This window comes from Mustelus asterias, unplaced genomic scaffold (genome assembly GCF_964213995.1).
Source record: "Mustelus asterias unplaced genomic scaffold, sMusAst1.hap1.1 HAP1_SCAFFOLD_35, whole genome shotgun sequence".
In the NCBI taxonomy this organism is placed as follows: Eukaryota; Metazoa; Chordata; class Chondrichthyes; order Carcharhiniformes; family Triakidae; genus Mustelus; species Mustelus asterias.
The window spans coordinates 2685343-2701066 of record NW_027590117.1 but is presented as its reverse complement, the minus strand read 5'-3'; the positions used below and the strand labels follow the sequence as shown (position 1 = coordinate 2701066).

At 45.7% G+C, this 15724-nt stretch overlaps 1 protein-coding gene across 9 annotated transcripts; it reads left to right on the top strand.

Annotated features, from left to right (window-relative positions):
• Nucleotides 1–3125: 3125 nt before the first annotated feature.
• Nucleotides 3126–15332, top strand: LOC144482253 (uncharacterized). 9 transcript variants are annotated; one of them, XM_078201441.1, is made up of 5 exons: nucleotides 3144–3291; nucleotides 3839–4021; nucleotides 5589–5705; nucleotides 12954–13003; nucleotides 13860–15332. In XM_078201441.1, the coding sequence occupies exons 2-5, from the start codon at nucleotides 3913–3915 to the stop codon at nucleotides 13881–13883; spliced, it is 300 nt and encodes a 99-aa protein (XP_078057567.1). In that variant the 5' UTR covers nucleotides 3144–3291; nucleotides 3839–3912; the 3' UTR covers nucleotides 13884–15332. The 9 variants fall into 9 exon arrangements, 4 of the variants coding, with proteins under 4 accessions (XP_078057567.1, XP_078057568.1, XP_078057565.1 ...); XM_078201442.1 differs by having other exon boundaries at nucleotides 13750–15332; XM_078201439.1 differs by having other exon boundaries at nucleotides 13625–15332.
• The last annotated feature ends 392 nt before the right edge of the window (nucleotides 15333–15724 follow it).

Below are 15724 nucleotides of genomic sequence, written 5' to 3'. Positions count from 1 at the left end.
CTGAGAAGTGTGAGTTGATTCATTTTCAGATTGTGGAGAAATAAATGGAGAAACTCTTAAGGAAATGCAGAAAAAAAGGGATCTCGGTTTCTAAGTACAAAAGTCATTAAAGGTGGCTGAGCATGTTGGGAGAGCAGTTAATAAAGCAAATGGCATCCTACATTTTATTGGAGGATTAAATAGACGAATAAGAAGATCATGTTGAGCTTTTAAATACACTAGACAGGCCTCACCTGGAGCACTGAGTCCAGTGCTGGGCACCACACTTGTCGAAGTTTGGAGGGAGTGCAAAGGATATTCACATGAATGATTCCATTGATAAAGGTTTGTAGCAATGATGATCGATTGAGAAGTTGGGTATTTTTCCTTACAGGAAGAAGCCTGTGAGGACCTGTAGAGGTACAGGTAGCATTGAGGAAGCAGGTGTGCTGCAGAAGGATTTGTATAGGCTGGGAGAGTGGGCAGAGAAGTGGCAGATGGAATACAATGTGGAAAAGTGTGAGGTTATGCAGTTTGGAAGGAGGAATGGAGGTGTAGATTATTTTCTAAATTGTGAAATGCTCAGGAACTCAGAAGCACAAACGGACTTGGGAGTCCTTGTTCAAGATTCTCTTAAGGCAAACGTGCAGGTTCAGTCGGCAGTTAGGAAGGGAAATGCAATGTCGAGAGGGTCAGAATACAAGAGCACGGATGTACTTCTGAGGCTGGCAAAGACTCTGGTCAGACCCCATTTGGAGTAATGTGAGCAGTTTGGGCCCCTTATCTAAGGAAGGATGTGTTGGCCTTGGAAAAGGTCCAGAGGAGGTTCACAAGAATGATCCATGGAATTAAGAGCTTGTTGTATGAAGAATGTTTGAGGACTCTGGGTCTGTACTCGTTGGAATTCACAAGGATGAGTGGGATCTTTCTGAAGCTTAGAGGACATTGCGAGGCCTGGTTAGAGTGGACACAGAGAGGATTTTTCCACTTGTAGGAAAAACTAGAACCAGAGGGCACAACCCCAGACTAAAGGGACGATCCTTTAAAACAGAGGAGGAGGAATTTCTTCAGCCAGAGAGTGGCGAATCTGTGGAAATCTTTGTCGCAAAAGGCTGTGGAGGCCAGGTCATTGAGTGTTTCTAAGACAGAGATGGATAGATTCTTGATGAATAAAGGGATTAGGGGTTATGGGGAAAAGACAAGAGAATGGGAATGAGAAAAATGGCAGAGCAGTCTCGATGGGCTGAGTGGCCTCATTCTGTTCCTATGTCATATGGTCTTTTGGAAGAGAAAGAAGGGTGGCTTTCGCACTGCTGCTGCAGAATGACAGGGAGTCGGGTTCAATTCAGGCCTTGAGTGACTTACGTATTTTCCAAATTTTCTCTGTGTCCACGTGGCTTTCCTCCGGGTGCTCTGGTTTCCTCCCACACTCCATTGATAGGGTAAGTGGATTTACCATGCTAAATTTACCCTTATGTCTCCCAGTATGTTTAGATTAGGAGGGTTAACAGGGTAAATATGTGAGGTTATGTGGACAGGTCAGAGAATCAGTGCTGACTCAATGGGCCGAATGGCCATCTTTTGCAATGTAGGGATTCATTGATAGAGATTTTCATGTTCCAGTCATGAGTTCATCAAGAACGAGGAGAAGATTTCAAAGTAAGTGTAAAAACTGCAACGATTCAGAGCCTAATTTACATATCTTTGGAAATTAAAGGAACATTTAACATGGCCAATACACCTAACCTGCACATCTTTGAACCATGGAAGTGAACCAGAGCACCCAGACGAAACTCATGGGGGAGAATGTGCAAAATCTGCACAGTCAGCAAAGGCCAGGACTCAACCCGGGTCTCTGGGGCTATGAGATGGTAGAGTGGGATTGGACAGCGTGCAATTTTCAATACGGGAGTGTAGACTTGACAGGCCAAATGGGCTGTTACTGCTTTGTTAAGATTCTGTGGTTTGGGAATCTAAAACATAATCCTATTGCATGGAGCAGCAGGCTTGAGGGGCCATTTAGTCCACTTCTGATGCGATTTATTGTGCTGCTGTGTCCAGAAAGCTGCAAATTGAGTTCTCATCATTAAATCTGAATTTACTCCAAATACCGTTGATGCATCAACTCAGTGCTCAGTGACAAACACTGACCCGCGGTTAAACAATGTCTAAATTTTAATATTCTTATCCGTGTTTCCAAACCCTCCATGTCCTCAGCTCTTCCTCCCTTTCATCACCTTCAGCCTAACAATCCTCTGAGAGATCTGAGCTCCTCTGATTCTGCCCTCGTGAGCATCCCTGATTTGGTTCACTCCGTAAGAAGTCTCACAACACCAGGTTAAAGTCCAACAGGTTTATTTGGTAGCAAATACCATAAGCTTCGTCAGATCTGACGAAGGAGCAGTGCTCCGAAAGCTTATGGTATTTGCTACCAAATAAACGTGTTGGACTTTAACCTGGTGTTGTAAGACTGCTTACTGTGTTCACCCCAGTCCAACGCCGGCATCTCCACATCTTGGTTCACTCCACCAGTGATGGTCGCACTTTCAGCTCTCTGGATCAGCTCTGGAATTCCCTCTCTCAACGCCGCTGCTTCTTGCTTGCCTTCCTCCCAGTTCTTTTTTGTCACCTGTTCCCTTCATTTATTTCCTCCTTCCTTTCCCGCGGGGTTCAGCTTTTGCATCCTCTGACTTTACGCAGTCCTTTTGCCGCTTTAACTGCCATCAAAGAATTATAATTGAACAACCATAATTCTGTGAGCGGTTCCACTTTAAGGATTATTTCGGCCACAAATTCTTTGATTTCTCATTGGTTTCAGCTCCGGATCGAATTGAATGACGCAATGACGCTGGGCTGGGAGTGACGCTGCACGAGTCGCGCACGAGCGGCACATTCCGATTGGACAGTGCGTTCCGATTGGCGAGAGAAGATGTCCATCTCATTGGGGGCGTGCGTTGTTAGCAACGCGATCTGCGATTGGGTACAATTAGAGCGTCATTTTCAATGGTCTCGAACTTCTGACTATGGAGATCACGGATTGGATAAAGCAGCTGTCACTCAGTGGGCGCAGAGCGGCCATTGGATAACCGCGATGCGGCAATTTCCGATTGGTTTTCCCAGCTGCCGGTCACAGGCCGTTGGCGGGGATTTACCCCGGGCCCATCAGACACCGCGCGGAGCGGCAGCAAATGTCCCGTCAGTGGCTTCAGTCCCCGGGCCCGGATTCTGAGCCCGCGGCGGAGCTCCGGATGGGAGCAGGGTTTCGGCAGCGGGAATCCCATCCTGCCTGGCTGTGAATAGGGCGGCACCGTGGTTAGGGACCCTAGTTCGATTACGGTTTGGGTCACTGACTATGCGGAGTCTGCACGTTCTCCCCGTGGGTTTCCTCCGGTTTCCTCCCACAGTTCAAAGATGTGTGGGTTCGGTGGATTGGCCGTGCCAAATTGCCCCTGAGTGTCCGGGAGATCAGCTAGGGTAAATGCATGGGGTTCTGGAGATAGGACCTGGGTGGGATTGTGGTTGGTGCGGACTCGATGGGCCGAATGACCGCCTTCTACGCTGTAGGATTCCATAAATCCGCAGCTCAGGGTTTCAATGGCAGCTTCCTGTGTAAACATGTCACGCTGCAGTTCCCCAGTCTCAGCAGTGGCGGCACTGCAAACTCCCTGGAGTCAGGCCAATCAGCACAGAGACTGGGATCTTCCTGTGCTCGATGTGTGGGGCTCAGTGCCATTCCCGGTTAGAGCAACTCACTTTGCAGAGGCCACGGTTAGATCCTGGAATCATCCTGTGCTCTGTTTTGGGGGTGGGGCTTGGTTCCTCTGACTGAATCTCCCTTCTTGTTTGGTTCCAATTATAGCCTCTCTCTCTCTTATCGTCAGTCTGGGTGTTCCTGACTGAGCAGAATGGCCTGATCTCACCACACACATTGAGATGGAGGAGCTGCCGCTTGAGGTGCAGATGATTGAGAACTCCAGCCTTCTCTACACTTGTTTACTGAGGCCCAGCCCTTCATCCATCTTTAGTTTTCCCAGGATGTCAGGTACATTAACATCTTCATCTGCTGTGCACACTGACCTGACAGTGTGAAGGTATTGGAGCAGGATAGTGCAGTCAACCATGTCAAAGGTGTGGACAGGTTGAGAAGGATAAGGAGGGATAGTTTAACTGGGTAAGACTGCATTTACCCTGTTCTGATCTTTTCTTTCTGGCTATATGCAAAATATCACCTGCAATGATTTCCTGCCACTGCCACCCTTAATCAATGTCAGGACTGGAATTTGAAACCAGGCCTCGAGAGGAGTCTGTGACCTGAACGCAGCAGCTTCGACTACTCAGCCGTCCTGACACAGACTATTTATTTCACTCCTCTGCCACTTTATGGTTCCCCACTTTTAATTCCCAGTCTCGATCTCTCAGGAGCTTATGTTCACTTTAGCCTCTCTCTTGTTATATATTTAAAGAAACTCTTTCTGATTCTTTTTATATTACTTGTTCATTTACGTTTGTCGTTCATCTTCTCTCACGTTAGTATTTTTTTGGTCATCATTTGTTGGTTTTAGAAACTTCCCCAATGCTCTGTCTTATCACGAATATATGAAACATCCTATGTTCTTCTTTCAGTTTAATGCAATCTTAACTTCCTCGGTTAACCATGGTTGATTTATTCCCTTTCAGAATCCTTGTTCATCACTGGTATATATCTTTGTTGTGAGTCACTATCTGTGTGGAGTCTGCACGTTCCCTCCGTGTCTGTGTGTGTTTCCTCTGGGTACTCCAGTTCCTCCCGCAGTCTGAAAGGCTGAAAGGAACATTACAGCACAGGAACAGGCCCTTCAGCCCTCCAAGCCTGCACCGACCATGCTGCCTGACTGAACTAAAACCCTCTACCCTTCCGGGGACCATATCCCTCTATTCCCATCCTATTCATGTATTTGTCAAGACGCCCCTTAAAACTCACTGCCGTATCCACTTCCACGACCTCCCCTGGCAACGAGTTCCAGGCACCCACTACTCTCTGTGTAAAAAATCTGCCTCATACATCTTCTTTAAACCTTGCCCCTGGCACCTTCAACCTGTGCCCCCTAGTTCGGTGAATTGGTCATGCTAAATTCTCCCTCAGTCTACCTGAACAGCCGCCGGAGTATGGCGACGAGGGGATTTTCACAATAACTTCATTGCAGTGTTAATGTAAACCTACTTGTGACACTAATAAACAAACTTTAACCTTTACCAATTAAAAACATTATGAGCGACCCTGTCGAAAGTATTCTGAAATTCTAAGTAAACAACATCCACCGGTTCTTCCTGGTCAACTCTACTAGTTACATCCTCGAAGAACTTCAGTAGTTTTATCAAGCATGATTTCCCTTTTGTAAATCCATGCTGACTTTATCTGATCATAACACTGCTTTCCAAACGCTTGGTAATGGGCTCGAGCAGCTGCCCTACGACTGACGTTCGGCTGACTGGTCATTGGTTCCCTCTTTCCTCTCTACCTCTGTTTTTGAATACAGGGTTTAGATTAGTTACCTCTCTATCCCTTGAAAGTAGTGACTCTGGCTGGGTTCAGTTCGACACTCACTGGTTCCTCTCTCTCTCTCCTGAAGGTGCTGTCTCTGGCTGGGATCTGTTCAGACACTGGAAATCTGCAATAAAAGCAGAAAAGAAAGCTCAGCAGATTGGGCAGCATCTGTTTAGAGAGAGAAACAGTGTTAGTTTTTCAGGTTTGTGACCTTTCATCAGAACTTGAAAACATAGAAACTCGGAACAGGAGTCGGCCATTCAACCCTTCGTGTCTGTTCCATCATTCAATGTGATCATGGCTGATCCTCTATCTCAATTCCATATTCTGTTTTTCCCAATACCCCTTGATGCCATTAAAATCTAAAAAAAATCTCTCTCTCCTTCTTGAACCTATGCAGTGACTTTGTCTTCACAGCTTCTTTGGTCGAGAATTCCATAGGTTCACCTCCTCTGAGTGAAGAAATTTTCCCTCATCTCATTCCTAAATGGTGTACCCCGTATCCTAAGACTGAGCCCCATTGTTTTACATTCAAAGAACAAGGAACATTACAGCACAGGAACAGGCCCTTCAGCCCTCCAAGCCTGCACCGACCATGCTGCCTGACTGAACTAAAACCCTCTACCCTTCCGGGGACCATATCCCTCTATTCCCATCCTATTCATGTATTTGTCAAGACGCCCCTTAAAACTCACTGCCGTATCCACTTCCACTACCACTCCTGGCAACGAGTTCCAGGCACCCACCACTCTCTGTGTAAAATATCTGCCTCATACATCTTCTTTAAACCTTGCCCCTGGCACCTTCAACCTGTGCCCCTGAGTAATTGACTCTTCCACCCTGGGAAAAAGCTTCTGACTATCCACTCTGTCCATGCCCCTCATAATCTTGTAGATGTCTATCAGGTCGCCCCTCATCCTCCGTCGTTCCAGTGAGAACAAACCAAGTTTCTCCAACCTCTCTTCATAGTTAATGCCCTCCATACCAGGCAACATCCTGGTAAATCTTTTCTGTACCCTCTCCAAAGCCTCTACATCCTTCTGGTAGTGTGGCGACCAGAATTGAACACTATGTTCCAAGTGCGTCCTAACTAAGGTTCGATAAAGCTGCAACATGACTTGCCAATTTTTAAACTCAATGCCCCGGCCGATGAAGGCAAGCATGCCGTATGCCTTCTTGACTACCTTCTCCACCTGCATTGCCACTTTCAGTGACCTGTGTACCTATTCACCCAGATCTTTTTGCCTATCAATACTCTTAAGTGTTCTGCCATTTACTGTATATTTCCTATCTGTATGAGACCTTCCAAAATGCATTACCTCACATTTGTCCGGGTTAAACTCCATGTGCCATCTCTCTGCCCAAGTCTCCAACTGATCTACATCCTGCTGTATCCTCTGATGGTCCTCACCGCTATCTGCAAATCCATCAACCTTTGTGTCGTCTGCAAACTTACTAATCAAGCCAGTTACATTTTCCTCCAAATCATTTATATATATTACAAACAGCAAAGATTCCAGCACTGATCCCTGAGGAACGCCACTTGTCACAGCCCTCCATTCAGAAACACACCGTTCCACTGCTACCCTCTGTTTTCTGTGACCAAGCCAGTTTTGTATCCACGTAGCCAGCTCACATCTGATCCCATGCAACTTCACCTTCTGCACGAGTCTGCCATGAGGGACCTTGTCAAAGGCCTTACTGAAGTCCAAGTATACAACATCCACTGCCCTACCCTGATCAATCATCTTTGTTACTTCCTCGAAAAACTCGATCAAGTTCGTGAGACACAACCTCCCTGCTTGCCATCCTTCTTAAATAAAGGAACAACATTGGCTATTCTCCAATCCTCTGGGACCTCCCCTGTAAGAGTTTTAACAACACCAGGTTAAAGTCCAACAGGTTTATTTGGTAGCAAATGCCATTTGCTACCAGATAAACCGGTTGGACTTTAACCTGGTGTTGTTAAAATTCTGACTGTGTTTACCTCAGTCCAACACCGGCATCTCCACATCATGACGTCCCCTGTTGCCAGTGAGGATACAAAGGTTTCCCTCAAGTCCCCAGCAATTTCCTCCCTTGCCTCTCTCAGTATTTTGGGGTATACCCCATCAGGCCCTAGGGACTTGTCTACCTTAATGTTTCTCAAGAACCTCAATACCTCCTCCTTTTTGATATCAACATGGCTCAAACTATCTACACATCCTTTCCCAGACTCATCACCCACCAAGTCCTTATCTTTGGTGAATACTGATGCAAAGTACTCATTTAATATCTCACCCATTTGCTCTGGTTCCATGCATAGATTCCCTCCCTTGTCCTTGAGTGGGCCCACCCTCTCCCTGGCTACCCTCTTGCTCTTGACATATGTATAAAAAGCCTTGGGATTTTCCTTAATCCTGCTGGCCAATGCTTTTTCGTGACCCCTTTTAGCCCTCCTTACTCCTTGCTTAAGTTTCTTTCTACTTTCCTTGTATTCTACACTTGCTTCGTGTGTTCCCGGCCTCCTAGCTTTGACAAATGCTTCCTTTTTCTCTTTGACTCGGCTCACAATATCTCTCGTTATCCAAGGTTCCCAAAACTTGCCATACTTATCCTTCATCCTTACAGGAATGTGCTGGTCCTGAATCCCTATCAACTTACATTTGAAAGCCTCCCACATGCCAGATGTTGATTTGCCCTCAAACATCTTCCCCCAATCTACATTCTTCTGTTCCTGCCTAATATTGTTGTAATTAGTCTTCCCCCAATTTAGCACCTTAACTTGAGGACTACACTTATCTTTATCCACCAGTACCTTAAAGCTTACTGGATTGTGGTCACTGTTCCCGAACTGCTCCCCGACTGAAACATCGACCACCTGGCTTGGCTCATTCCTCAATACCAGGTCCAGTATGGCCCCTTCCCTAGTTGGACTATCTACATATTGTTTCAAGAAGCCCTCCTGGATGCTCCTCACAAACTCTGCCCCATCCACGCCCCTAGCATTAAGTGAGTCCCAATCAATATAGGGGAAGTTAAAATCTCCCACCACAACAACCCTGTTACTTTTATACCTTGCCAAAATCTGCCAACATATCTGTTCCTCTATCTCCCGCTGGCGTTGGGTGGCCAATAGTAAACCCCCAACATTATGACTACACCTTTCCTATTCCTGAGCTCTACCCATATTGCCTCGCTGTATGAGCCCTCTGAGGTGACCTCCCGGAGTACAGCTGTGATATTCTCCTCATACTCACCTGATGAACAAAGAACAATACAGCACAGCAACAGGCCCTTCGGCCCTCCAAGCCTGCCCCGATCATGTGTTCCTAATTAGACCATCCGTTTGTATCCCTCTATTCCCAGTCTGTTCATATTTCTATGAACAGACTGGGAATAGAGGGATATTTCTATGAACAGACTGGGAATAGAGGGATACAAACGGATGGTCTAGTTCGGAACACATGATCGGGGCAGGCTTGGAGGGCCGAAGGGTCTGTTGCTGTGCTGTATTGTTCTTTGTTCATCAGGTGAGTATGAGGAGAATATCCATGTTCATGTGGCTATCTAGATAAGTCTTAAATTATCCCAGCGTGTCTGCCTCAACCACCTTGCTTGGCAGTGCATTCCAGGCCCCCACCACCCTCTGTGTAAAATACGTCCCCCACATATCTGTATTGAACCTTGCCCCCCTTGAAACTTGTGACCCCTTGTGTTTGTCATTTCTAAACTGGGAAAAAGCTTCCAACTGTTCACCCTATCTATGCCCTTCATAATTTTATAAACCTCTATTAGGTCGCCCCTCAACCTCCGTCTTTCCAGGGAGAACAACCCTAGTTTACTCAATCTCGCCTCATATCTAATAATCTCCATACCAGGCAACGTCCTGGTAAGCCTTTATTGCACTCTCTCCAAAGCCTCCATGTCCTTCTGGCAGTGTGGCGACCAGAACTGGACGCAGTATTCCAAATGTGGCCTAACCAACGTTCTATATAACTGCAACATCATATGCCAACTTTTATACTCTATGCCCCGTCCAATAAAGGCAAGCATGCCATATGCCTTCTTCACCACCTTTTCCAACTGTGCTGCCACCTTTAAGGATCTGTGGACTTGCACACCCAGATCCCTCTGCGTGTCTATACTCCTGATGGGTCTGCCATTTATTGTATAGCTCCCCACTGCATTAGATCTACCAAAATGCATCACTTCTCATTTATCTGGATTAAATTCCATCTGCCATTTCTCTGTCCAATTTTCCAGCCTATCTATATCCTGCTGTATTCTCTGACAATGTTCATCACTATCCGCAACTCCAGCAGTCTTTGTGTCGTCCGCAAACTTACTAATCAGACCAGCTACATCTTCCAAATCATTTATATATATCACAAACAGCAGAGGTCCCAGTACAGAGCCCTGCGCAACACCACTAGTCACAAACCTCCAATCAGAAAAAGACCCCTCCACTGCTACCCTCTGTCTTCTATGGCCAAGCCAGTTCTGTACCCATCTAGCTAGTTCACCTTTGATCCCATGAGATTTAATCTTTTGCACCAGTCTGCCATGAGGGACCTTGTCAAATGCTTTACTAAAATCCATGTAGACGACATCCACGGCCCTTTCCTTGTCTATCATTTTTGTCACCTCCTCAAAAAACTCAACCAAATTTGTGAGGCATGACCTCCCTCATACAAAACCATGTTGTCTATCGCTAATGAGACTATTCAGTTCTAAACGTGTATAGATTCTATCTCTAAGAATCTTCTCCAACAATTTCCCTACCACGGACGTCAAGCTCACTGGCCTATAATTACCCCGGTTATCCTTGCTACCCTTCTTAAATAACAGGACCACATTTGCTATCCTCCAATCCTCTGGGACCTCACCTGTGTCCAATGAAGAAACAAAGATTTCTGTTAGAGGCCCAGCAATTTCATCTCTTGTCTCTCTCACTAATCTAGGACAGATGCCATCTGGCCCTGGGGATTTGTCTACCTTTATGCTTCCTAAAACACCTCACACTTCCTCCCTTGTAATTGCGATTTGTTCTAACGGGTCTACAGATCCCTCTGAGACACTACCAATCAACGTGTCCGTCTTCTTTGTGAATACTGATGCAAAGTATTCATTTAGGATCTCACCTACTTCCTTGGGTTCTAAGCATAATTCCCTTCCTTTGTTCTTGAGAGGTCCGACTCTTTCTCTGACAACCCTCTTGTTCCTAACATATGTATAAAATGCCTTGGGATTCTCCTTAATGAAGGGGCAGCGCTCCGAACCTAGTGGCTTGTGCTACCAAATAAACCTGTTTGACTTTAACCTGGTGTTGTGAGACTTCTTACTGTGTTTATCCCAGTCCAACGCCGGCATCTCCACATCATATTCTCCTTAACCAGTAGTGCAACTCCCCCACCCCTTTTACATCCCCCTCTATCCCGCCTGAAACATCTGTATCCTGGAATGTTAATCTGCCAATCCTGTCCTTCCCTTAACCAAGTCTCTGTAATGGCAACAACATCGTATTTCCTAGTACTAATCCAAGCTCTAAGTTCATCTGCCTTACCTGTAACACTTCTCGCATTGAAACAGATGCACTTCAGTCCACCAGATCCTCTTTGATTATAAACCCCACCCTGCCTGCTGTTTCTCTGGGTCTTACTGGTCCTACTCTCTGGTTCTCCTTCAGCTAATTCACCTTTGCTTTGGTTCCCACCCCCCTGCTAAACTAGTTTAAATCCTTCCATGTGACATTGGCAAACCTCCCGGCCAGAATATTTGTGCTCTCCCAGTTTAGATGCAACCCGTCCTTCTTGTACAGGCCCCATCTGCCCCGAAAGAGACTCCAATCGTCCAGATATCTGAAACCCTCCCTCCTGCACCAGCTGTTTAGCCACATGTTGAGCTGCACTATCTATCCCTAGCCTCACTGGCACGTGGCACAGGGAGTAATCCTGTGATTACAACCCTCGAGATCCTGCTTTTTAACTTTCTGCCTAACTCCCTAAACTGCTGTTGCAGGACCTCATCACTCCTCTTACCTATGTCGTTAGTACCAATATGTACCACGACCTCTGGCTGTTTACCCTCTCCCTTCAGAATGCTTTCTGTCTGTTCAGGGACATCCTGGACCCTGGCACCAGGGAGGCAACATACCATCCTGGAGTCTCTTTCACGTCCACAGGAACGCCTATCTACACCCCTAACTATAGAATCCCCTATAACTATTGTTCTCGTGCTCTTTGTCCCTCCCTGCTTAACAACAGAGCCAGCCATGGTGCCACTGCTTTGGCTGCTGCTGCTGTTATTCCCTGATAGCCCATCTCCCCCAACAGTATCCAAAATGGTATACTTGCGAGAGAGGGGGATGACCACAGGGGATTCCTGCACTGACTGCCTGCCCCTTCTGGCGGCCACCCATCCATCTGCCTGCACCTTGGGTATGACCACATCTCTAAAGCTCCTATCTATGATGCTTTCCGCCTCCTCCATGCTCCTGAGGGCATCCAACTGCTGCTCCAACGTATCCATGCGGTCTGAAAGGAGCTGCAATTGGGTGCACTTCCTGCAGACATAGTTGTCCGAGATGCTGGAAGCCCCGGATCTCCCACATCCCACAAGTGCAACACTTAACCCCACCAACCGACATTTCGAGCACCAATTAAATTATTTGAGAAAATTTATAAAACTCTTACCTTCACTTTTACCTTCCCACGGTGGCCTTTTTTTTGATTAGAGGAGGGAGCAAGGGAAACACTAATGTAGTGTTTCGGGTTTACCGCTCCTTGACACCAGATCTTCAACTTCCCACTTCTTGGTAAATGTTGCTGGTCCGACTTCTCCCAGAATGCACCAGTGAAGTCCCTCAGCCGCCTCGACCGGATGTTCTAACTCCTGTTTATCACTGGAGGTGATCTTCCGCTTTCCACTTCTTGGTCAATGTTGCTGGTTCAAAAACCACGGAAAACATCCTTCCTGCATGTCGTCTGTCCAGCCCTGTTAGAATTTTATATGTTTTAATCAGATCTCATGTGATCCTTTCCTTTCTGTTTTTCACACCAAAGTGTATAACTTCACATTTAGCCACGTTGTACTGCATCTGCCATGTGTTTGCGCACTCACTCAAGTTGTCCAAATTACCTTGAAGCCTCCTTGCATCCTCCTCACAACTCACAATTCTGCCCAGTTTTGTGTTGTCAGCAAACGTGGAAATGTTACGTTTGGTTCCCTCATCCAGGTCGTACACGTGAATACGCACTGAAAAATGGGATTAGAATAGATAGATGCTGATGGCCAGTACATACACGAGGGGCTGAATGGCCTCTTTCTGTGCTGTAAAATTCGATGACTCTCTGACCTCTTAAAGAAGTCATTCATTTGGGAACTCCTGAGATAATGATTGGTTCGATAGAAATAAAGATCTCTTGTCTTTTCTCTGGTGTCTTACACTTTGCTCCTTGCTTCCTGACAGGAATCTCCAAACTGGGGGAATTGTGGATCCTGGTGACATCACCCTGTTGGGTATGAAGCTATTGTCACAGAGTCCTGTGTTGTCAATGTACCGACCCGTTACCATAATTACCCAGTTTCACTGGATGTTGGCAGAATGTTTACCATCGGTTTGGTGGTCGACCTGCCAGCTGTTCATACGGAATACAGATGCTGTGAGTGAGCATTGTCCATCTCCCACTTACAGCAATGACAGTGACAACCTGCATCATTTCCTATTGGGACTAGAGTCATAGTCATAGAGTGACAGAGATTTACAGCTGGAAACAGGCCCTTCAGCCCAACTCATCCATGCTGCCCAGATTTTGCCATTAAACTAGTCCAGGTGCCTGCGTTTGCCCCATATTCCTCCATACCAATCTTACCCATGTAACTATCTAAATGCTTTTTCAAAGGCAAAATTGTAACCACCTCTAGTACTACCTCTGGCAGCTCGTTCCAGACAGTTACCACCGTCTGTGCAAAAATTGCCCCTCTGGACCCTTTTGTGTTTCTCCCCTCTCACCTTAAACCTATGCCCTCCACTTTTAAACTCCCCAATCTTTGAGAAAAGACATTGACTATCGAGCTGATCTATAGCCCTCATTATTTTATAGATCTCTTTCAAATTTAATAATATTCTTTCTATAATAGGGTGACCAGAACTGCACACGGTATTCCTAGTGTGGCCTTCCCAATGTCTTGTGCAACTTCAACATGACGTGCAAAATCCTATTTGAGGATAAATGGGCCAATACATTGCATTGCTATTCCTACAGTTGTTAATGAAGTGAAAAAGCCGGTGTTTAATAAAAAGCCCCAGGTGGAAATCTACTCGAATGTAACAACACTGCAAAATCCTCAATTATTGTTGTTTCTGCTCAACCAGCCCTGGAAGCCCCGATTGGTCTGAAGTTGGAGGTGAAGAATAGCCAAATCTCAACAACTTGCTGACAGACATCAAATTCAGCTGCTTTGGAGCAAGGCGATCCTCGAACAGGCCATTCAGAGTTGGCTGGAGAACAGAGATGGAGTGAGCAAGGCCGGATTCTCGAGTGGTCAAAATGGGACCTCATTCATTAATGGAGTCTCCTACTCCAGTTCTCACTCCTTCTGACATTGTTGGATGGTTCGAAGTGGAGGAAATTAGTCAGGATGGAAGTGGTGACGAGATTCACAGTCACTCCGTTATCTTAGAGACCATTTTTAAGGCAATCTGTGCAGCGACTCCACTGTGGGGTGGATGTCAGATCAGCCCACCAGGTGGAAGGAGACCGAGAGCACAGACGAGGCCATTCAGCCCCAATACTTTCTTAAATGCTCCCCTGTGCAGTTCAAAAACTAGAAATCTGGGATTCGAGCCACGTTATGCAGGTGACTGGGAAAAGCACCATCGGATTAATCAGACCACTGGCCCATACCGGAAAGACTAAAAGCCCAGCAGAAGGACGTCAACATGTATTTTCACTTTTAATGTTTCTTCTTTACTCTAAATAACTTATTGTGTTTGTATAATTATCATAAATGTTTCACATTAAAACAAATACTCGGAATATTTAGCATTGCTGGAGAAGTGTAACTGCGAACAATGCCCTATTAATTCAGTTTGGGGAACACTTCCTGACAGAGGAAGACTGGGACATGACAGCTTCTCCCTATCAGCTCCTTCCAATTCCCTCCACAATTCTGAACACCTCTATCAAATCTCCTCTCAATCTTCTCTTCACCACAGACCCAAATTCTCCAATCTACCGATGTAACTGAACTTCCTCATCCCTGGACTCACGCCCAGAGATTTATTACACCCTTGCTAATGCATTCACACCCTTTCTAAACACTGCTGTCCAGATCAGAGTGCAATACTCCAATTGAGGCCAAACCAGGGTTTGATACAGGTTTCCCACAACTTGCTTCCTCTTGTTCACTATGCCCCCGACGTATAAAGCTCACAATCCCAAATGCCTTAGTAACCACACTCTCAACCTGCCACCTAAACAGCAATTATTAGTGTCACATTTGACCACAGGTCCCTTGTTCCTGCATGTCTTTACAATTGTATCATTTCTTTTCTCTTGTCTCTCCCTTTTCTTCCCACTGAAATAAATCATTTCACACTTCTCTGCTTTAAATTGGTCTTGTTTGGCCAATCCACGAGCTGTCTAAGAAACTGTGAGCTTCAACACTACCTCCTCACTGTTCACAATGCTGTCACATATTATGTAATTACCACAGTTTGAATGTGTGCTCTGTACAGCATTGCCGATGTCTCTAATATGTATCAGGAAGAGCAGAATTCCTAACACCAACTCTCCTGGAATCCCACTTTAACCGACCTCCAATCCAAATAAAAATACTTCCCACTGTGTTTCCTGTCACTCAGTCAGTTTCCTATCCATGTTGCTGCTGTCCCTTTTATTCTATCAGCTCCAAATGTTACCACAAGTTTGCTGTGTGCCCCTTTATTTATAAAATGCTTTTTGCCAGTCCATGTTCACATTAACCACATTACCCTCATCAACCTTTTCTGTTACCCTCATGAAAATCTCGAGCAAGTTAAATATGATTCCCCTTTAATCATTATGTATGTGTTTTCCTTAATTAATGCACATTAGCACAAGTGAGTGTTAATTTTATCTGCAGTTATTGTTTGGAGAATATCCCACATTGCTGAGGTGAAACTGATTGGATTTAGTTGGCTTATCCTCACAGCCTTTTCTGAAAAAGTGTGTTTACCATTTGCAATTCTCCAGTCCT